We start from the raw sequence: 24,560 nt of genomic DNA, 5'->3' as shown, positions 1-24,560 counted from the left end.
TATTATTATTATTATTATTATTATTATTGTTATTATTATTATTTTTTTTGTTATTATTATTATTATTATTATTATTATTATTATTATTATTATTATTGTTGTTGTTATTATTATTATTATTATTATTGTTATTGTTATTATTATTATTATTATTATTATTATTATTATTGTTATCATTATTATTGTTAGTATCATCATCATCATCATTATTATTAATGGTAGTAGGTATGAGCTTTGCCACTGTTACTACAATTGTTTTCTTAACCACACCTGTTGTTTGATTATGTCAGATTCTAGTTTGGTGGCCATCGGCCCCAGAGACGTCCCTGCAGTGGGCCCCACCCATGGCAGCTGAAAAGGACCGGGCAAATATCGTTGTCTTTGCAGTCAATGGGTGAGAGTCATTGTTTAGCATTTTTGTTTGGGATGCTCTTTGTGTGTGTGTGTGTGTGTGTGTGTGTGTGTGTGTTTTGATCCTTCACAGTAGTATATTGCCTTGGGTCAATGTTTGTTTGTTGTTGTTTTTTACTGTGCAGTGCTATTTACATTGTACTTATGGCAGGGCTGCACTCTAGCCCATATTTCTGCTCCAACTATATGTGATGTCACAGTGGTCAAACAAGAAAAAGTAAAAAGTAAAGACAACTCCTTGAATTTTCATTTTGCATGAAAGTGCACATCCCTTGCATCACAAAACCATCAAAAAGTTGCCAGACATGGATCTTTAGTTTAAAGCAGGTTCTGAAAAAGCAGACTTTAAGCTCTAAAATGATGTATAACTCAATTCAGTTGGACTTTCCTAACCTATCCTAATATTGGAAAGAAATCAACTACTCTGGAAAGTGTGAATTGAGAAAAGAGGCTCTGAAGTACAGCATTTGTACAGGGTCTATTCATGCGCTTAATCTTTCCCAAGCCATGCTAGCTGTGCGATGAATGGAACAAGAAACAAGATGTTAACCACCTGAGCAACAATAATGAGGGTATTATCAGATTAAGTTGAAATTGAGCATGCCTTATTCACACATTCTGTAGATGATTAATGCCAATTTTCAAAGCAGTAGCATCATTCTTTCCAAAGTTATTGAGGTTGAAAGTGAAGAGTATGGAAAGGGTTCTGTGAAATGAAAAGAGGACTCTATGAGAAATACCAAATCACACTATTCTGCCAAAAGGTGTTGGAGAAAAACTGCTAAATACACAAGTTCCTGTTCGTTTTATGATCCCAAACTTTAGTGCAATGTAGAAGAAGACTTGCTCTTTCAGAATATATGAAAAACTTAAGATTGGCTAGGTTGACCTATTTCACCTATTTTCAGTCCTAACACAAAATCAGTACGTGTGACTTTTTGTTGGTTTTGTGATGCACTGTCATATATATGCTAAGGATATTACCCACCCCTTCCCCCTCCCCCACTTTGTGAAGATGATAAGTCTTGTGCGCTTTCATTATGCTATAAAAATAAAGATATGTGAAATTCGCCCTTTAAATTACCCTTCCCAATCATCATCCTGTTGCTCACACATGGATTTTCTCGTTATGATAATGAAGCACTCTTATGGCTCAGTGGATAAACCACAGATTGTAAATCACAAGATCCCTGGTTTCAGCAGTTATGCATCTAGTCAGAAAGCTTTTTATCCTCATTGCCTCAAATATACATTTGGATTGAGTCGATGCGGCAATAGAAGTACCGGTAGAACTCATTAGTAAAGTTTGAGGAAAATCGGACAAACTGTTCAAATGTTTTGAATCTTTAAAGTTTTGGTGCAGCCATCACTGGATTACAAGACTACAACTGTTTGTAACATCACATACAATCATGTAAAGAAAATATAAAGAGAATTCCACAAAATTTAATTTCTATTTATAAAGTAGTACACATTCCCTCCTCTTGGTACTGACATATGTTAAAGGTAAAATCAGTCCCCCTTATTTATGAAAGAGGCATACTGTAAGTCAATGGGTTTCATTCTCTTTTAAAGGGATAGTATAGTTTCGGATGGGATGAGACTTAAGCTTTCTAATGTTTTTTGAAGATCATTATTTTAGATCATGAGAAATATCTTTTGAAATACAAAAGAGCACATAATTGTAAGGGGAATTCAAAGTTTATTTGATGAAAAAATTGTTTTGAAATGGCTAAGATATCCAAAACAAGGTGATCGTAATCAAAGGTGGGACCCACCTTTCATTAGGATTGCTTTCTTTTACTTTGTTTGTGGATGGAGACAAAATGTGGATCAGTGCACACAAAAGTGAAGACATTTACTATTGCCCATAGGCATGTGTGCCCACACAGGTTGCCCCTAAGGAACATCAATAAATACATACATTACGTAAATTGAATTAAAGTATTATACCGTAATACATGTCAACATGTGTGCATACATATTATTTAGACATTTGGATGAGTTTCCGCACTTTTTGTTTCATACTCCTCCTGCCATTAGAAATAAACTTGAAGAACTCTGTTTCATCCGAACTGAAAATGATCCGATAGCAGTTGACTTCAGGTAGGTGCATTATGTAGTGTTGTGTTTTGTGTCCATTTGTAATTCACAAGAGTTTATTATTGTTATTATTATTATTATTATTATTATTATTATTATTATTATTATTATTATTATTATTATTGTTATTATTATTATTATTATTATTATTATTATTATTATTTTTAGTATTGATAACTTGTTCATATAGATCTCTAATGTTTATTTTCGTCTTTTGATTTGCTCAAATATGCATCTGATTCAGTCTTTTGGTGTAGTGTTGCAACATATTTAAAGATTACACACTTGTATAAATTATGTAAGATTGTATTCAACAAAACATAATTGCAAATATCCTGTTAAGCAGAATTACCATGATTTTTTTTCCCCAAATGGAAAATTACCTTAGAAATTCACTACCACATTGATTACATTTTCATTACTGAAATACCTGTTTTCATGAGCTGTTTTATCTTTTGTCAAAATGGTACTATAGTACTTTCTTTACTGTATTTTTCTATGTTCTATGTATCGTTCTTATATTCTTTGTATGTGTTTTTTATCAGATGTGGAAATAAAATGAATGAATGAATGCTCTTACTTCCAAGTGAAAATATCCAGGAAAAGCAGAGAAGAGGTGATCTCTAACTGAAGAAGTATGATTTTTGAAGTCAGTTGCAAAATGGTGACACTTGATATAGTTAGCCTATGTTGTACTAGATTGTTATAAATTTTCTTTACTCAGTCTGAATCAACCAAGACATATATACACCCTTGAGGTGGCGCCTGGCAAATCCAGTATCGACACGTGCATCTACGAGTGCTCAAAAAGCAGAGTAAGTTACATGTCTTTCACGTTGGATCAAGTAACTCATATTTATATATGGATATGTGAAGTTTTGTTTGATTCAGTGTTTTGTTTGGAGGATAGTATCTATGATTCTTTCCAGTAGCAGGCATATTATGCAGCATTCTGTATATAAATCCAATACAAGAGGCTTGTTTATCTTTTTCCTGATTAATAGCTACTCTCTATCAACTGTGTCGAGAGCATACGCATTGTGGCTATCATTGTTGATTCATTGGTATGATATGATTATCAATGTTATTGATTTTGTTATTATGATCATTATCATTTAGGTGTAGTCAAATGGATGTATTGTGATTTGAATCACCCTGCAAATGGAAACAACATTTGTGGACTATGCAGTTCATCTGTCAGCTATTAATTTTGTTTTGTAAACAGATATGCAAAACTTTTGCATTCTTTGAAAAGAGGAGACTGTCATTAACTATGGTGTCTGATGTTATACAACACTAAAAAACAAGAGAAAAATCTTGCTTTCCAATTGAACTTGTGCTCATCATGTGACTTTAGCTGAAGAGTACCATTTAAATGCTTTTGCTGTTCAGTGTGCAATATTTGTCATCACAGTTGTGAAAAGCTAATGCTTGCACCATCAATCCATCTAAATTTATACCTATGGTTGGCTCTTATTACAGCTTAAAGTTTTGCACCATGGCACTCCTTCTGAGGTCACAATCTGCATACTTTGAATTGGTAGCATGCGCTCAGATCAGTTACAATCATGCACAGATACTGTCTGCCATAGCCTCTCATGAAGAACTGAATTTGGGAATTAGCATGGACTATACTTGTAGTTCTGTATAGGCCAAATATTTTGCAAGTTTTTGTATTCACGAATTTTGTGAGTCTGATGCTATTTGCGAATTTAAAGACTCGCGAATAACTATCGCAAATTTAACAAATCGCTAAATCGGCTGGAAGCCTCAATTCACAAAAAGTTAGTCTCACTAAATATACGGAGTATACAGTATTAGGTCAATGGTCTTTAATTGAACGTTGGAACAAGATTTCACATTCAGTGAGATTTTAGATGCTCTATTCCATGATTTCTTGTTTCATCTTTCACCTTATGCAAAGTCCTGTCATATTGCACTGATGACTATACTATTTGTAGAAAAAAAAATGAATGTAGATGTTATTCTTGCTAACAAATGTTATCACTGTCTGCTTCATTTTCAGATTCAAAAGGCAGCTGTCACTTCAATTCCACTGAAAGGTTAGTTAATCAGTCATGGTTAGGATATCAATAAAAAAATTTTTATATGCCGAGTAAGTATTGTACCCCAGCTTTTCAGTAATGTACTTGTTGAATACTGTGAAGGCTGTTATTTATGTGGGGGTTTAATTTTTGTGAAATTCGCGAATCACTGTTGGGCCACAAATGTAAGAACACATGAAAATATCGCTATGTACAGTGAAGTGTCGTGGTGAACGATAGCCTCGATGTCGAATCGAGGAAACAACCTACATCTCTCTAAAATGTCTGTGGCCTCCTCATTCAGGGCAATACCTGTATGGGAAAATATCAGCTTTTACAGTAGTTTGAATGATGATTCTTTCTCACTGTCAAGATTGACACCTTCATATTTCACCTTGTGCAAGAAGATTGATTTGTACTTTTTATAATTTCTTGTGAGAATTTCTTTGGAGCAAGGCATTAGCAGTAATATTGTACTAATGATGGAAACCACCAGGTTCTAGGGTTTGTATGGAAATGAAAAAAACCTTGTTAGATATGGATGTGCCTCCAGTACTTTTAAAACAAATGACCGAGAGAAACAAGTGGAAAGTTTTACGTATGAGTGTATAATTTTTGTGCTTTGATATTAAAGTAACTGATTCTGATCGTCAGCCTTTGCCTGCATTTATCTAACTCGAGAGAGAGAATCACGTTTCAAAATGCATTTGGAATGGCGTTTGCGAACATGGTTTGAAATGCCATTCTCGGAGTGTCGCATTTAGCTAACCATAATCGAATCGCGATTCGAGTGTTGTCGCTGTGCAGCTACTCTGCGCAGTTCAACCTGGCAAGCAGAGGTCAACTGAGGCCGCTGTTGTCACCTGCAGGTTGTTTACTGCATGGAAGTTGACCTTAGCAGCTTGGAGATATAAACAAGTTTTAAACGGCACTGCATTTATCTACTCTCAGAAAGGCGATAGTGATCTCAGATGTGTTTCAAAACGCCCTTTGAATGGCGTTTCAAATCGAAAAATGCCTTTGAAAACACGGTTGCGTTTTAATATCTATCACCTGAAAATGCCTCAAACGCATTTAGAATTGTGATTCTGCCTCAGAAAATGTTTAGATAAATACACCCTTTGTCAACCTGTTACTGATGTATGGCTGCCATCAAAATCTTTGTCCCTCATGGGAAGGAGAAGAGTCATGTGTTAAATATTACTGCCATGCAATAAAATGAAGTAAAATGAAATGAGTTTAATATAGAAATCCAACATTCAGTCTTAATGCAGTAGTTTTATGTCATTTTGTCAAGTTGATATTTTGTTTTTCTGTGACCCTATTAGAGCAGAAATTTTTCATATTCTTGTTTGCATTGGGGGTTTTGCATACTGGTAACCATTTGCTAAAGAAAGACCATGAATGTCTCGTGGTGTTGTTTTACATTCACTGTTTTTCCAATTCCAGTTATGCTTCTGTTTCATTTTCTTGTTAGCTCCTGTGCTGTCGTATGGGAGGAACCACAATGAAGACAAGCTAATCCTAGGCTGTGCAGATTGTAAACTGGTAAGGAAACACATGTAGATTTGATTGAGTGAATGTGTATACAGTTGAACCTGCTTTTGCGACCGCTTCTCTTGAAAGACCACTCGTCTCTAGTGACAGCTAAATCCTCCATACAGGAATCATTTGTAAAGAACTGCTTCATGATAACCTCCTGTCTAACGTGACCAGTGATCATTGATTTTGCTGCTCTTAACACAACAAAGATTATCTGTAGGTGCCAGCATCAAAAGGAAAAAGGAAAAAAACAAACAAACATAAGTCATGACAAGCACGAAGTTGGTTTATGAATTATGTTTAATACAGATGTCTGTGTTGAGTATGAAAGTTGAACAGTTGGAAAACACTTTTAATTTGCATCACAATATTTGTACAATTAATGTACGCGATGGTTGATGAATTAATGGCAGTGGCAGTATGGGCTTTTGTGCTGCAATTGTACTCCCAGTGTGTACATGTTTTACAATGTGTAAAGTACCTTGAGAATATCTCTGTCAAAATGGCCACTGCATTGGCCCTATCTAAAATGACCACCTCTTTACAAAGACAGCATTTCATATTCCTCTTTTCTAGCATTCTTTATTGATGATTTTTGACTGTATTATGACTGTGTGTGAAGTTTTTGTTCAAGTTACTTTTATCATTGACTGCAATAAGTATGTTCATGTTCTGTATATCATCACACTTAAATGTATTTAGGTAATCACACTAGGGCATTAAAGGTTAATTTAGTGTGTTTTCAAATTTGTTTAATTCATTCTGCATAATACAGGCTGTGATATGAATTGATATAAATGTTGACAGGCTTCTCTGTCTATGAATTTTTGCAAACATATGCCTCTGCTAAAAATATTTAAATTGGACATCCTATTTGCGTTGCCTTGATATGTGGTATCCCTGGTTTGATCCACTAAGTGATCATTAAGATAAGCTGCAGCCTGATACCAATTACTGGTTATGCAGGAAATTATTTTCCAAGTTGAGTTTGATTAGCAATTTCAGCAGATGAATTAGATTTCAAATGGTATCCTATACACTTCTTTGGCAGAATACTGCTACACGAAAGATAGTTTGTGTAGCAGTGGTATAAGAAATGCATAGCAAATTGCGATGCTATACCAGGAAAATTATTTCCTGATATGTGAAATCTTTTGAAATTGCGATGTGATACCAGGAAAATTATTCTTTGATATGTGAAATCTTTTGAAATTGCTTTGCGATACCAGGAAAATTATTCCCTGATATGTGAAATCTTTTGAAATTGCGATGTGATACCAGGAAAATTATTCCCTGATATATGAAATCTTTTGTAATTGCAATGTGATACCAGGAAAATTATTCCCTGATATGTGAAATCTTTTGAAATTGCTTTGCGATACCAGGAAAATTATTCCCTGATATGTGAAGTCTTTTGAAACTGCGATGTGATACCAGGAAAATTATTCCCTGATATGTGAAATCTTTTGAAATTGCTTTGCGATACCAGGAAAATTATTCCCTTATATGTGAAATCTTTTGAAATTGCGATGCGATACCAGGAAAATCATTCCCTGATATGTGAAATCTTTTGAAAATCCACAGTTTGCCTAACTACGTATAGAGGTGCCCAATGTCACATAAATTAGGAACGCTTTTTTGCTATGTTGTGCAAATTTGTGTCCTTGTAAAAGATGATAATCATATGGAGCCGCATTCTTTGAATGCAAGTATTGCCTTGTAATGCAAAGTAGACCACTTTGTTACCTAGTTTCTTTCTTTCATTGGAGGCACAATGTATAATAGACAATTTGCAGTGTAGACGTTGTGTGTTATGGTAGGAACAGTTGGGTTCTGTTTTCTGGCCATTTGAAAGATGTGCAGATAGCATGCTGCATACCCCTGGCATACACTATATATTTTTTCTGAATGTGTTTGTAATGAACAGTGAATGCAAGAGAATTGGCATCTTTACATTATGTTATTTCTTTTTCTCCCAACATATAGGTATTGTACAATGAGAGCAAGAGAATTACACAGTTTGTGCAAGCAGACTTGGTAAGACATTATCAGTTAATTGTTTTGCAAGTTCAGAAAGTCTCAGTTCAAGAAATCATACCTGTTTTCTTGTTTGTCTTGAACCTTTTCACACGTGATTTGACATTTTCCTTATCAAAAGCATATGATCATGTGACACATACTGTACGAGCTGAAATTTTCGCGTACAGATATTTTCGCGAATTGCTAATCACACACATCACAAGTGCTTAGCAGGACAGGTTAACACAGAATAATAAGCGTTCAAATCAATCTTCACATCATATCCATTATGATTTTTAATAGCAAACAGAGAAAATCAAATTAGCAGAATAATGAAACAGCTTTAAATGTGAATGATGTAAAACCAGGAACATTTACTTTGATAAAATTTAGCATTTTAAAGATTTTCACAAAACAGTTGTATGAAAAAAGGCATAAAATTGAAAGCCCACACATGTCAATGTAATCTTTGGCAAACAGTGAGATTGAATTAGCAGAATGATAAAACTTGTTTAAAAGAAGAAATTATACAATTTCACAAATTTCTGCAAAACAGCCGTATCACCAGAGCTAATAGCAATTGCATCAAATAGCGAAGCTGTATAGCCAAATTTATTAGCGGATATGGTGATGTCATATCCTCCCAAGTTTCCCAGTCAGAGTGCCCACAAGTCATCACAAAATATCTCATTTTTTTAAGTGAAGTTGGAGTTGAAATAACATTGCCTGGTAACAGAAAAGATAAATTATCTTTAGGAATCGGGAGGAATTTTAAGGCAAACTTTTCTCCCACTTAAGTGAGGCTCCTGCTTATGCAGTGGTCCTTTTAAGCCCATGCAGATTACCCAACAATCATGTAAACATGAATGTGCACATTCCTCCTCCCTTCCCCCTCCCTTCCCCCTCCCTTCCCCCTCCCTTCCCCCTCCCTTCCCCCTCCCTTCCTCCTCCCTTCCCCCTCCCTTCCCCCTCCCTTCCCCCTCCCTTCCTCCTTCCTTCCCCTCCCTTCCCCCCCTTCCCCCTCCCTTCCCCCTCCCTTCCCCCTCCCTTCCCCCTCCCTTCCCCCTCCCTTCCCCCTCCCTTCCTCCTCCCTTCCTTCTTCCTTCCCCCTCCCTTCCTCCTCTTTTCCTCCTTCCTTCCCCTCCCTTCCTCCTCCCTTCCTCCTCCCTTCCCCCTCCCTTCCCCCTCCCTTCCCCCTCCCTTCCCCCTCCCTTCCTCCCTTCCCCCTCCCTTCCCCCTCCCTTCCTCCTTCCTTCCCCTCCCTTTCCCCTCCCTTCCCTCTCCCTTCCCCCTCCCTTCCCCCTCCCTTCCTCCTTCCTTCCCCTCCCTTCCCCCTCCCTTCCCCCTCCCTTCCCCTTTCCTTCCCCCTCCCTTCCCCTTTCCTTCCCCCTCCCTTCCCCCTCCCTTCCTCCTCCCTTCCCCTCCCTTCCCCCTCCCTTCCCCCTCCCTTCCCCCTCCCTTCCCCCTCCCTTCCCCCTCCCTTCCCCCTCCCTTCCCCCTCCCTTCCTCCTTCCTTCCCCTCCCTTCCCCCTCCCTTCCCCCTCCCTTCCCCCTCCCTTCCCCCTCCCTTCCCCCTCCCTTCCCCCTCCCTTCCCCCTCCCTTCCTCCTCCCTTCCTCCTTCCTTCCCCCTCCCTTCCTCCTCTTCCTCCTTCCTCCCCCTCCCTTCCCCCTCCCTTCCCCCTCCCTTCCCCCTCCCTTCCCCCTCCCCTCCCCCTCCCTTCCTCCTCCCTTCCTCCTTCCTTCCCCCTCCCTTCCTCCTCTTTTCCTCCTTCCTTCCCCTCCCTTCCTCCTCCCTTCCTCCTCCCATCCCCCTCCCTTCCCCCCCTTCCCCCTCCCTTCCCCCTCCCTTCCCCCTCCTTTCCCCCTCCCCTCCCCCTCCCTTCCTCCTCCCTTCCTCCTTCCTTCCCCCTCCCTTCCTCCTCTTTTCCTCCTTCCTTCCCCTCCCTCCCTTCCTCCTCCCTTCCCCCTCCCTTCCCCCCTTCCCCCTCCCTTCCCCCTCCCTTCCCCCTCCCTTCCTCCTTCCTTCCCCCTCCCTTCCTCCTCTTTTCCTCCTTCCTTCCCCTCCCCTCCCCCTCCCTTCCTCCTCCCTTCCTCCTTCCTTCCCCCTCCCTCCTCTTTTCCTCCTTCCTTCCCCTCCCCTCCCCCTCCCTTCCTCCTCCCTTCCCCCTCCCTTCCCCCTCCCTTCCTCCCTTCCCCCTCCCTCCTTCCTTCCCCTCCCTTCCCCCTCCCTTCCCCCTCCCTTCCCCCTCCCTTCCCCCTCCCTTCCCCCTCCCTTCCTCCTCCCTTCCTCCTCCCTTCCTCCTCCCTTCCTCCTCCCTTCCCCCTCCCTTCCTCCTCCCTTCCCCCTCCCTTCCCCCTCCCTTCCCCCTCCCTTCCTCCTTCCTTCCCCTCCCTTCCTCCTCCCTTCCTCCTCCCTTCTTCCTTCCTTCCCCTCCCTTCCTCCTCCCTTCCCCCTCCCTTCCCCCTCCCTTCCCCCTCCCTTCCTCCTCCCTTCCCCCTCCCTTCCCCCTCCCTTCCCCCTCCCTTCCTCCCTTCCTCCTCCCTTCCTCCTCCCTTCCCCCTCCCTTCCCCCTCCCTTCCTCCTCCCTTCCTCCTCCCTTCCTCCTCCCTTCCCCCTCCCTCCTCCCTTCCTCCTCCCTTCCTCCTCCCTTCTTCCTCCCTTCCCCCTCCCTCCTCCCTTCCTCCTCCTTTCCCCCTCCCTTCCCCCTCCCTTCCCCCTCCCTTCCCCCTCCCCCACACACACGTGTGCGCGCATACACCCCAAAACACCTGTACTCCTCCACCTAGTAGTCATGCTATGCTATCTCAGGTTCCCTCCCCCTAAAGGCCGTGTCACATCTTTCCGGGCAAGCCTTGTGTGTGACTTGCAAAGAACAATTTTTGCTACCTGGAGGTCCTGCAGATGACTGGCACATGACAGTACCTAGCACGTATCTCACCCGTAGTTACCCGGAGCTGCGCACACAAGTTCTATTTACCCCAGCCAAGTTTAGGCCCTGTCACACCTTTCCGGGCAAGCTGTGTGGGCTTGTTGCGTATGGGGATTTTCCAGCACGCAGGACAATTTTTGCAGGCGGACAAGGATTGGGGCGAGTTTCGCATGCGTCTTACCTGCTGGACCCATGCTACTTACATTCTTTTTACGTGCATTCCGTGTGGTGTGTGTGTCAGGCTCATGGGGGGCGAGTGAGGGCTGACAACTTGGTGAAGGAATCCCTCTGAAGGAATTTGATATGGCTGAACTTCTACAGAATGTCATTATCTTGGCAAAATTTTTTTTTGCCGTAAGTCAACCCGCAAGGCTTCCCCAGACATGGTGTGACTAGGCCTTGAGCACACTCAAAACTCGTTCTTGGTGAGTCGCGAGGGTTTGCCCGCAGAAGTACACGCAGAACACCAGTTAGAGGCTCTTTTAGCAGCAGCACCTCGCAGGCAACTCCCACGCAGGTACTTCGCAGCTGTAACGCAGGTACTTTACAGTCCCCGTTATGTTCCTCATAACTGAAAACGGATCGATTTCGAAGCTCTCACGCAGGTCACTTGGAATACATACAAGTAGCAGGTAAGTAGCGCTCGTCTAGCTGGTAAGATGCAAGTACAGAACTTGCCAACATCCTTGTCCACCCACAGAAAATTCTCCTGCGTGCTGGAAAATCTCTACTCACAACAGGCCAATGTAGCTTACCTGAAAAGGTGTGACAGGGCCTTTATCCTCATTCCTGACCTGAATATTGGAATGAGCAATTAGCCAAGTCTCTAAAACCCAGAACTCCAAGATGTAATCAAGCAAAGAATTAGTCTGGTTTCCAGACAAAGGCCATAACTTTGTCACCACAGTGGACACATTTTGTGGAAGGGACTGAAACTGGCAAAGGGTGTGGAAACCAGACTAGCATAGAATGTGTGGAGAAACAGGATAAACCTAAAACAGAATACAATATACGGAACATATCCAGTCCAACCTCTCCTATCCAGCCTCCCTTTATCCAGATCTGTCTATTATCTGGATGCGGTCTTGGCATATTTTCTTTCTTTCCCCAATTTTTATGCCTCTGCCAACGAAGTGGCCGGAGGCATTATGTTTTCGGGTCGTCCGTCCGTCCGTCCGTCCGTACGTCCGTCCCTTTTTGTTTTTGTCGATATCTCAAGAACCGTGTGGTGGTTTTACATCAAACTTGGTATGAGGGTATATCCTGCGGGGATAATACTTTGTTTGGATTTTAGGGTCACGGGGTCAAAGGTTACAGGTTATTTTGTGAAAAAAAAGGTTGAAATTTCATGTTTTTCTCCATATCTCGCAAATGGTTCAAGGTATCTTCATGGAACTTAGTATATATGCATGTACCGATGGGCAGTGATTATCTAGGGAAGTTGGGGGTCATGGGTCAAAGGTCAGGGGGTCAAAAGTCAAGGTCAACTCCTCAAAATATCACTACTTTCCTTATATTTATGCAATGCCTGAAGGATTTTTTTTAAAACTTGATGTATGCATGTATTACCCGATATATATTCTGTGGGAAGTTTCTTGCCAAAAGGTCAAAGGTCAAAAGGTCAAAGGTCAAGTGAAAGTGCTAAATTGCACTTTTCCCTCCATATCTCAAAAGTAACTCAAGGATCATCATGAAACTTACATATTTATGCATGTTCTACCTAACAGTGATTCTCTTTGGAACTGTGAGGTCAAAGGTCAAAGGCCAGGTTAAGATAATACTATTTTACCATTTGATACTGAAATTATACTTTTTATGCCTCCGCCACGAAGTGGTGCCGGAGGCATTATGTTTTCGGGTTGTCCGTCCGTCCGTACGTCCGTACGTCCGTCCGTACGTCCGTCCGCTTTCGTTTACGCGATAACTTGAGTAATATTTCCTGGAATTTTACCAAACTTGGTCCAAGTATGAAGTATGATGGGGCAATTATTTGATTAGATTTTGGGTGAAATCGGCTGAAGGTCAAAGGTCAAAGGTCAAGGTCAAATCATGAAATTGTATCCGTTTACGCGATAACTCAAGACTGGATGGAGCAAATTTCACCAAACTTTGTTGGAGGATGATGTATGATGGGACAATTACTTGATTAGTTTTTCAGTGAAATCGGACAGAGGTCAAAGGTCAAAGATCAAGGTCAAAGATCAAGGTCAAATCCTAAAATTTATCTGTTTACGTGATAACTCAAAACTGGATGAAGCAGCTTTCACCAAACTTGGTCCAAGGATGATGTATGATGGGACAATTAGTTGAGTAGATTTTAGTGACATTGGCAAGAGGTCAAAGGTCAAAAGGTCAAGGTCAAATGCTACAAATGTTGCAATTTCCCCCATATCTATGCAATGCCCGATGGTATTTTCTTGAAACTTGGTGTGGACATGTACTACTACGTAAAGATTCTCCAGAGAGAGTGTCATGTCATAAGGTCAAAGGTCAAAAGGTCAAAGGTTAGGTGAAAATGTTGCAATGTTACTTTTCTCTCAAATGCTTCAATGTATCTTTGTGGAACTTGGTACATATGCATGTACTGTCTGGCAGGGATTATCTAGGGAATTTTTGGGTCATGGGTCAATAGTCAGGGGTCAAAGGTCAAGGTCAACTCCTCAAAATTTTACTATTTCCCTCATATACTAGTATATGCAATGCTTGCATTATTAGTTTCAAAACTTAATACATGCATTACCTAATGGAGATTCTCTAGGAAATTTCCAGCCAGAAGGTCAAAGGTTAAGGGTCAAAGGCCAGGTTTCAATGCCCCCCCCCCCAAAAAAAAAAAAAAAAAAAATCTATTTTGTACCGTCATCACACTCTTTCTTCGTACCTTGGAAATTACTCATTGCATAAACTTTCCCAAAATTCCCCAAATATGTGTACCTGCACTCTTAGAAAATTATAGCAAACCCAGTTCAAGACATTTCTGACAAACCTGTCATTTCAATATTTTGCCAGTTATGTGAAACTGTCATGGATCACACATTGTGAAGACATTGTACTATACGCCTATTGGGAGAATCATGCATTATGGCGGAGGCATCAGTCGCCATAGCGACATTTCTAGTTCTCAATACCTTGAAAATTACTCAATGCATAAACTTATAAAAGGGTCAAAAGTCAAGTAAAAATCATCAGTTTCCCAAATACCTGCACTCTGACGTTTTAATCATTCATCCAATTGAACCTAGTTCTAGGAAAGTGAACATTCAGCACATTTGTGGCAAACCTGTCATTTTAATATTTTGCCAATTGTGTGAAACTGTCATCACACATTGTCAAGACATTGTACTATAGTACCTATTAGGAGAACCATGCATTATGGCGGAGGCATACCAGTCGCTGTAGCGACATTTCTAGTTTTTTTTTTTTTCAATCTAATGATTACCGGGAAAAAGGGGATTTCAAACTCATGCAAAATTCCTACACAAACACACATGAATTACATATTGTTCCCAATAACGTACATTCACATCTAATTTGCATCAAAATAACATGCATTCAGACATTCACTACCTCCAAATCCCTGCAAGAACATGGACAGAAAACTTATGATTAAATCAGGGCACGGTACGGGTGATCATTCTTCGGCAGCTGCATGTATTAAACATTGAGTCTCGCATATCTGGCCCAGTTTCTTATCGACATGAGCCCCTGTCCCGACATGTCTAGATAGGGAAGGTCGGACTGTACATTAAATCATCAATCCAGGTCAATGTGTTCCAGTTTCATAAATGCAAATGCAGCTTACCTGCTTTAGATGCACACACGTACACACAAGCACACACACACACACACACACACACACACACACACACACATGCACACACATAGAGTCTGGGAGTCTTGCCAGCGGGGGAGTAGAGAAAGACGGGCAATTTGCCACGATGCATGCTGAACATTTATACATGGGGAGAAATCCTCTTATCCTCCATGTACACAGAAGTTAACTAATAATGTGTGAGTTAGAAGGACAAGGCAACTACCTGCACAATGCAGTCCTGTTGTGTTGTCTTTAAAAAATTGTGATCCATCCTGGAATGGCAAATGTAGCATCGTCTGTGTTAAAAAAAAAAAAAAAAATCTTCAATCTGGCATACTATATAATGTTGGAAATAGCCGTAATGGACAATAATTGAAATCTCTGTTGTCATTTTTTGTCTGACTCCCATAATTGAGTGGTATCATCCTCATTCTGGCCATCATTCATACTGGCCTTACTCTCCAGATGTCCATGACACATCTCCAGGGATATGGAGACCAGACAATTTCCTCTATTGCTCCTCTGCTTTGGAATGCCTTTCCCATCATTTCTCTGTGAAACTGACAATTTGGAGCACTTCGAAGCCTTACTTGAGACTCTCATTTTTTTTTTCCACCAGATGTTCAATGCTTAACTCTCCGCATCTTTGAATGTTTGGAAGCAGATACATGGTGCCATAAGATGCTGTGAATCATCATCATCATCATCATCATTTTTAAGGCTGTCGATGAGAGACAGTGGAAGTGTTTCAGCCAAAGCACTAATTAGTAATCAAGCAAGCACTGTCCCCTATAATGGCCTGACCAATGGGAGAGTGGGATGGTGGTGACATCCTCACTTCCATCTCATTTGCATATTTGGTTGTATTACTGTATATTGTGAATGGTTTTGTAACCGAGCCATTTGCATCCTCTTATACATCCTTTGTGTGCCCTTTTCAGATACCCCACTTCATCTCCTGGCACCCCAGCGACTCCGTGTTCATCGTGGGAAGCTCGTCAGGAGAAATGCAGGTCAGCAGAGGCTTCTAAGCATTTACATGTTTTAGGCGCTGAGTCGTTTCATTGGTTTAAAGCTAAAACATAGTTCTCAGAAGGGCTCAAAATTGATCCTGTACAGTTTCAAATTTGCTCGCAATATACTGGAATGCTGTGCTACCCAGAAACTTATTCGGCTGATGGGATTTGCCAAGATTATGCGTTGTTTTGGAGTATTTTGCAATCAAAAGTGTGAAATAACGGAAGTAGCCATACCTGACTTTTATTCCTGACGCGCCCTCTCCGTCCCGTAGTAGGTATGTAGAGCGCTGCTTGTATGTGATGATCACGTCATGCCCTGGCAGCAGTATTGAATGGCATGCAGCCAACAAGCTGCAAAAACGTTTAATCATGGGTTATTAAGTCATGATTAACTGTCAAGTTCATGTTAAATTTCACAAATAATGTGTAACTTTATGCAGGACTGGAATTTCTGTCCACAAACATTTATGTCAAATTTTGGATGACTACTTGTCACATGGTTTAAAAGTGTCCCTGCAATTGTAATTCATGCATTAGTGACTGTCAAACAATACCTTTGTCAAAAATGATGGCTCATGTGGAGTAAGCATGCAGACAGTTCTTGCTTGGAATAGAGGACAATATCTGCAGTGGCATGCATTGTAGATGGTTCACTCACAGAGATTGCTTTTTATGGAAAATGAACCGTATCACGCTTAGCTTGAGTCCAACTTTGTGAAAGCCAACTGTGAGGCCACATATCCACGGAGCTGATGCTAACAAATTTTGACTTAAGTCATTGTTAGCATGAACAACTCTAAGTGAAACTACTCTAGGAGTTTTGATTAATAATTGACTGATGATTAATCAGTTATTTTTATGCCAAACATAGATTGATTATGATGATATCTTGTATTTTAAAAGACCAGACACAACTGGCTCTGTACCAGAAATGAGAAAAAGAAAAAAAAGGTAGTTTCTGAGTACTGTGAAGCAACAATGATGGTACAGCATATACATGTATGGTATTGTGATGTCACTCTGTTGACTCCTATACATCACACATGTATGGCACGTTGCTCTTATCAGCCCATCTTGTTTAGTCTTTGAAAGAGATGTTCTTAGGGCTTACAGCTGTAGCTGTCAAGGAATTTGTTTCCCAGGGCATGTGTCTCAGAATGAATGTTTGCGTAACCCTCACTAGTAGCTTAGCATGGCATTGTTTGCCTGAAACACCCATTTGTTTGTTCACAAATTTTTGTCATTGTATTCCCCTTAACTACTAGTGCTTGGACATGGCACTGAACTCAATGTTCTTCTACACGTTGTCAGAGCAGCTGGAGCCGTGCACAGTCTTGACGCTGTCATCTCAGTTCAAGTGAGTCATCCCAGTCAGAAAAGTTCACTTGCTTGAATCGCCTGGGTCCCATTTCATAAAACTGGTCATCAATAACAAGTTATGGTAGTTGTTGTAAGCTACTGAAATCCGTGCATCTGATTGGCTGGAAGCAAATTTGTCATAGAAATGTGGCAGAAGTTACTGATAGCAAGTTTTATGCAATGGGACCCTGGTTGTTCCTTTCTAATCTGTGTTTAGTTTGCGTTTGAGAACAATCCCAAGAAGTATTCAGGGTGTACTGTAAAAGCTTTCATTTTCAAGTACAGATATTTTTGCAAATTACAATTTCACAGACATTTTTGCAAGATGTCATTTTCGTGATTTGACACCGAGGCCGTAGTAAGTGGACTAATCCTGTCCGTTCAATATGCCACTTTACTGCACACCCATCATTCAAGATCACTGCCTGTTTGGGCAGCCAAAAATCAAATGTTGTGCTCGAAGAGCGAGTGGGGGCATTAATACAGTTTTGTGTCTCCAAGCAGATATCTCAAGTTCTGCGAAATTAAACTGTGTTCAAATTGTACAATATATTTTCTAATGTGTGCCGACTCATGCGAATTTGAACTGCATGGGAACTTTATGGGAAGTGTCAATATTCACTTTGATTTCTGATGTTATCCCTCAGTAGGAGGACACATGGTCACGTCTAGTAAGCTGTGTACTGTGAGGTAACACATTTACTCTCAGGATTTTCTGTAATCCTTTGTGGTTCATTATCATGTGAATAAGTCGATAGATGTTTGAAAATGTTTTGTGCAATTTGACGCAGTTTGATTCAGGAGAAGTTGAAATATCTGTGTGGATGGGAAATTGCATTAGCACCCCACCTGCTCATCGAGCACAACTTTTGCCTACCACTTCCGTTTGTCTTTTTTTTTTGGGGGGGGGGGGGAAGGCAAATACCCCAAATTAGCTGATTTTCATAATTTTTCTTAATTTCATGGGGGAAAGATATTATGGTGTGTACAAATGGTGATGATGGCCCCACGGGACCCCCAGGTTTGGGCTCCAAATACTCAAAATTAGTAGCGTGTTGCCCAAAGGGCCTGCAGCAATCCCTAAAGTGAATATGTCATTGGCTTGAAGACTAAGTGGGAACCTTGTGGCAACTTGAGTCTCACTGCTTGTGGAGTGGTAGCAGAGACGCTTGCGTGACATCTCCTCCAGACAAACCTAGTCTCCTGGGAGTTGTGAGAGAATCTAACATGTTCAGTTTTTTTAGAGACTTTTTACAGTCTCCATCTGGTTTCAGAGATGTCTCTGCAACATATCCATGACTCAGCCTTTGCGCTTTGGTTCGCTTTTGCCTGTCTGGCAGTCAGGATGTCATTGGTTTGGATCCCACCTGATCACGTATTATGCCCATTTCTTTTTATCATGGCTATTACTGGTACTCAAACACTGAATGATATATGTTTATTTGTGTCGAGGTAGGGAAATTTATCAATCAGTTGCAATAAAAACAACTTGAAGCAAGAATCAGTCATTGACTAAACTTCAGAATGTTTTCAAAATGGCTACTACCCTGCACATTCGGAGAGGTCCCTGTATTTTCCAGTGTGTGCACTTTGTTGGAATAAGAGTTTAATGTTCTTCATAGACCTCTGCAGCCATCTTACCAGACACGGGACACCTTGCTCTACTTAATTTTTCTGTATGAGAACCTCTTGTTTTCATACAACTTCACAAGAATATTAACATATCACGCCACACAAAGTGTGTTTATACAGTGCGTATCAAAAAAAAAAAAGGTAATCCAACTTTGGAGGGCTACTATTTCATAATTATCAGCTATTGAGAGCACACTGTTGTGAGGAAAGGGGAACTCTTCCTCTTTCCATTGATACCTATTTATGTTGATGAATGTCGTGCATGACTGAGCACATGAACTTTAAAGACAACAATGACAAATTACACTTTTTCCAAGTTTGTGTGTTATTGTGAAGGAACAATGCATGTCTCACTGCCTGGATGAGATCTGTCAATGAAAGTGGCCAAAGAGGCCAGCCTGTACGAATGCAGATTTGTGTTTAGGGCTTGTGTTTAGGGTTTTTTCCTAACCTTTTGGTTCATAACCTTTAAGATGGCCACCTGTTGGATAACTAAAGTCACTCCCACAGAGATCAACCCACACAATCCATTTTCTCTGTTCATATTCAACACATAGCTCGCAGCGACAAACCATGTCTTAAATGTGAAGAGAGAAAAATGGATAATGGTTTAGCCTTTATGGGAAGGACCAAGTTTACAACAACGTGGTCATGTTGAAGGCTATGAACCATAAATGGTTAGAAGAAAACCTTAACACGAACCTGCAGTCATGCAGGCTGGCCTGATGATTCCACCACCTCCATTGACAGATCTCATCTATGCAGTGAGATATGCATTGTTCCTTCACAGTAACATGCAAACTTGGAAAACGTGCAATTTGTCATTGTTGTCTTTAAAGTTCATGTGCTCAGTCATGCATGACATTTGTCAACATAAATAGGTATCAATGGAAAGAGGAAGAGTTCCCCTTTCCTGTCAACTAACATTACACTCTCCATAGCTGATAATCATAAGATAGTAGCCCTCCAAAGTTGGATTACCTTTTTTTTGATACGCACTGTATAGGAATCACTGTGAGGTTGTTCTGTAACTCTGATGCAAAATTTTGTCCGTCGAGCTATGTTTTCAGTTTTTAGCAATGACTTGAAATTTAGCACACATTACTGCAATAATATATAGATGTGCAAAACACATCTTTGGTTCATGTGAAAATATACATTGCCATGATAGCAGCATTTTTTTTTGTTTTGTTAAAGAGAACACAAAAATATTGTTGATCGAACTATCTCAGATCTTGAGCATGCAGAGATTCCAACTCTCCCGCTTTCGACGGGAGATCTCCCGGCAAAAGCCCATTTTTTCAAAATCTTCCGTTCTCCCGCTTGAGATTTGATTTCTCCCGCCCTGGCTATGTGTCTCCCGTTGGAAAAGATTTCTTACTTATTACCATATCGTATGTTGAAAAATAAGCCTTAGATAGCACGAGAGAGCATCTAGAACCCTAGACTGAACCCTGGCCGCAAGGAATTTCGCGCTTCACGCACATCACCTTGGAGTCTCCCGTTTACTAGGGGTTTCAGGCGGGAGAATCTCTAGATCAGGTGCTGGGGGTTGGAGTCTCTGAGCATATGACTTGAAATTTATTTGCACATGTGACTACATTAGCATGTAGATATGCAAGCTTCATCTTTCGTCAGGTTTGAACAATGCATGCCATGGTAACAGCTGTTTTTGATGAAATCATACAAAAGTTCTGTGGATTGAGCAGACTCCCTTGGGTTTTTAGCCTTTGACTTGAAATTTTGCACATGTGACAACTGTACTCTGCAGATGTGCAAGATACATCTTATGTTGCCATTCTAACAGCATTGAATGAAAACGCACACGAACCTTGTGATTGAACAGCATATGTTTTTTTTATTTTTTTATTTTTTAGCTGTGACTTTAAATTCAGCAAATGTGACTCCAATAATCAGATAGACATATGCAAGACAGGGTTGGTTTTTTTTTTTGTGTGTGTGTGTGTGTGTGTGTGTGTTTGTCAATATTCTTATGAATTGAATAACTTCTTCAGTTTTGGATTTTTAGATGTGAAATTCTGCACTTTTGACTGCTGTAAGGTTTAGATTGTGCAAGGCATTGTTCATCAAAGTTGGACAGTGTGTTGATGAGGTAACCATATTTTTTGAATAAATCTCATGGATTACAGCTCTCTGTCAGTTGAAATTTGGTGTGAGTGCTAAAAGTGTGACTCTGCAGGGCGCTGTCATCTGACAAGCAGGCCAACATTTTGTTATCAATAGTTAAGGACATTTTAAGAAGGTAATACAGTTGTCTATCTACTGTATATATTCTGAATGTAGAAATGACATGCTTAACAGTTCACAATTAAGAAGTAAGAATTTTCCCCTTCACAAATACTTAAACTGGATATGCTGGGTACAGAATTTCAGAATTTATATTGATTGGGATAAGAAATAAGAACGTTTTCAAAATTTATAGCAAATCACAATGAACAAGGATGATAACATAGGTCAGCTTCACTATAAGAATGCATGGGGGCTCAAGGAAGCAGAACAAAAGAATTAAGCATACAGAGTTGTACATAAAGTCTACACAGGTGGCCTTGTTTTAAAGCAAGTGGTATTGCAATGGAATTTGATTGCTACATTTCTGAAATATGTCAGCCTCCTACTCATGCATTCTTATGGTGTAACTGCTTCCTTGTTCAGTTTAAGTGTGTTTTGGGTTTTCAGAATATTTGTTTCTCTGCTCAATGACCACATCTAGTTCCACATGGAGCTGTCGATTTATGTACATGTACTACATGATATGAAATTAGGAAAATCGCCTAGACTTTAATGTTTTTATAGCATCATTGATAAACTGTCACATGGTTTATCTTGTAAATCTGTTTTTCTCTTTATCATACACTGCAGCATGGGGCTATGGGGAAGTTAGCCCAGATATGATTGTGAATTCCTACCAGTGGAAACAAATATTCACTGGGAATGTTTGTATTTGAACTTCATTATTACCCCCATAGTGAGCACTGGTTGGCGGAGGCATTAATCACATTCAGTGATATTTCTGCATTATATAATTTCACCCAAAAGCTGGATTGGCATGTTCTCAGGATAAAAGTTTCAAATGGTTATTCCTGCCAAAATCCCTTATATTAAGCCTCCCTCATTGATATGATAATATTTGATCAGGGCTAGACAAGCCATGCATGTCAATGAGAGAGAAAAGCTGTTTGTGGGCGTGTGCGGAGATGCGGGCTGATAATAGTTGGCACGAAGGCTTAATGGCTGTACATCTACAAGCAAGTCCTGGACAAGGTTTTGAGCATATCACGGTGTGATTAATACAGAGGGGATTTATCTTGTCTGATACCAGATCAGTTTAGATGTCCTTTTTAATACCAGAAGTCGGTCGGAACAAGACTTCTCGTAGAGTGGCATGACGGAAAAAACAAACAAACAAACAAATAAATACCTAACAAATCAGTAACTGTTACACATTTTTGTGGGATCATGTTTGATCATGCTTGTGTTTACTTTGCTTTTACTATCATTTACCATATTCTCTTCTTCATACAAGATGATATGTGAGTAATCTACATGTATCTGAACAAAGGAAATATGGTGGCCCAAAAATTGAGACAAACAAATAGCAGAATAAATAGCAGACTAGCAAATAGCATCAAATATGCAAAATTGCTTATCAATAGTTTTTGATAAAGCAGTGACCTGTGATTATGTTACACAAATGTGATAGGGCAGCTTCAGGTAAAGCAAAGTGTATGTCCAGTTAGTAGAGTAAAAGTATTTAAAGGGAATTCTGGATCACTACAAGGCTAGCCTGAAAAGAAAGAGTAAAATTTTGTAATTGCATGCACAACAGTGAAAATATTATCAGTAATGGATAGAAATTAGGTAAGTTATGAAATCATGAAGTTTTAGCTTATTTCTGCAAAGCAGTGCTCGAACTGTTGGTATGAATATATGCATATAACTGAGCTGATATCCTCACCAATATTTTTGCTCTAAAAGTGTACAACATAATCTTATCTCTTGTTGAATAATTTCAGAATAGAGATAAGGTAGATATTATAGATAAATAGGTTAAGATTTGAGACTGGGGCATAAGAACATTTGAAGGCACACACACACAAAAAGGGGAAAATATCTGGGTTTTGTGTACAAACTACACATTTACTTGTGTATGGCAAGTGGTGAGGTAATGGCATCAGCTCACTCATTTGCATATTCATATAGAATTTTTAAAAAGAGTTTTGTGAAAATTAGCAAATTGTCACAATTTCATAACTTTCGTAAATCCTTAACTGAATTTGATCAAATTTTCATTGTTGTGCTCACATAATTTTACTCTTTCATATCAGACGAACCTTTAGTTATTTCACAATTTCCCTTTAATTAAGATCTGTGCCCCATTGCCAGAAATTTAGGGGTGTTTTCATTTCTTACAGTTCTTCAAAACAGTAGAATTTCCAAGAAAATCGTGCAGGAGACCCTGCATCCAGACCTTGGTGTTTTACTGTTGCACCATGAACTGTCGTTGTCTTCGTATTCAGCAGTGGCAGTACCAAAACTTTACACATTCATGTGTTCTGATGTGTTCTGCGCATAATTTCTGTATATTCTCTCAATCCATATGTGTATTTGAGTTTAAATTCCCCCCTTTAAAGTCCTTTGTTTTTTCTTCTTCTTCTTCAGGCATGAATCATCGCTTCAGAGGCTTTCGTGGGCAAGTCCGTCATATTCATGGGATAGCCTGCCTGATGCGCAAGACTTCATTCTCCTAACACTCACCAAGTGCGTATGCCGAACCAATATGGCAAAGCAGTTTTGGCTATTCTGTGTTTTAGGGATCTAGATTATTAGGTTGCCAGCTCGGCCTGTGAAGACTTGCCCGAACCTGCCTCTGAACTCGGAACACCTCTCCCGCAATTACATCATTAACCTGCTGAGGACGGACTGATTTTGCTACAACACGTATCTCGCGTAGACATCTGTCTGAGTATACTCCGGACTCGTCCTCAACGGGTTAATAGCGTGCGCAGTATGAAGTGTGTATTGGCATATCACACGACACGGTCTGCCTTTGTGGTCTGCTTGTGTTCATTTTATGTGCCACTTGCACTCACAAAGCTCATCGCAACCTCCGTCAAAGGCCCCTGTCACTCTTTATAGCAGTTGACTCACTGGTAGCACGAGTGTGGCTCCTACCTGCGTGGTGGTCATAAGCTCGCATTCCTTGAGCCAAATCTAATGGAATGCCACCCCCCCCCCCCCCCCAGTTATGCCAGTCTCTGCACAAAATGTATCGGAGAGGTTTTTATGCCTCCATTGAGAGCTGTGATAGAGAGGCTTTGATTTTCTCACAAATCTCAGTGGGCAACAGTGATTCCCCAAATTCTCATGTGTCATTTGGGTGTGTGCCGCTATGTACAATGTACGTGAGCGCAATGCCCTATACCACATCAAGGCGAGTGAACTGGAGATGGCCAAGCTGTGTGGAGAGGTGGACAAGTTGTGTAGAGACCGAGCTTCCTCCTAATAATTTAGACCCCTAAAATGCAGAATACCCCCAGTTTTGCCATATTATCATCAATCTACGAGCTCCCCTATTTTTAGTATGTATGTAATGGAAATGGCTTGAAATGTTCTTGAGATAAATTCATTCTGTGTTGCAACAATTTATATGAAAATTCATATTTCAAG

General features: G+C 40.3%; 1 protein-coding gene across 1 annotated transcript in view; it reads left to right on the top strand.

Annotated features, from left to right (window-relative positions):
* The window catches only part of LOC140229613 (WD repeat-containing and planar cell polarity effector protein fritz homolog), an 81,260-nt gene that overhangs the window by 10,733 nt on the left and 45,967 nt on the right, over positions 1-24,560 (top strand). The window contains exons 9-17 of the mRNA XM_072309864.1: positions 291-394; positions 2,455-2,517; positions 3,239-3,329; positions 4,541-4,577; positions 6,037-6,107; positions 8,088-8,138; positions 15,804-15,875; positions 17,147-17,238; positions 23,553-23,651. Of these exons, the coding sequence (XP_072165965.1) occupies positions 291-394; positions 2,455-2,517; positions 3,239-3,329; positions 4,541-4,577; positions 6,037-6,107; positions 8,088-8,138; positions 15,804-15,875; positions 17,147-17,238; positions 23,553-23,651 (680 nt within the window). The remainder of the gene's footprint in view (positions 1-290; positions 395-2,454; positions 2,518-3,238; positions 3,330-4,540; positions 4,578-6,036; positions 6,108-8,087; positions 8,139-15,803; positions 15,876-17,146; positions 17,239-23,552; positions 23,652-24,560) is intronic.

Source organism: Diadema setosum, chromosome 1 (assembly GCF_964275005.1).
Source record: "Diadema setosum chromosome 1, eeDiaSeto1, whole genome shotgun sequence".
Lineage (NCBI taxonomy): Eukaryota > Metazoa > Echinodermata > Echinoidea > Diadematoida > Diadematidae > Diadema > Diadema setosum.
The sequence above is the reverse complement of the archived record's forward strand: the minus strand, read 5'-3'. Positions and strand labels throughout refer to the sequence as shown.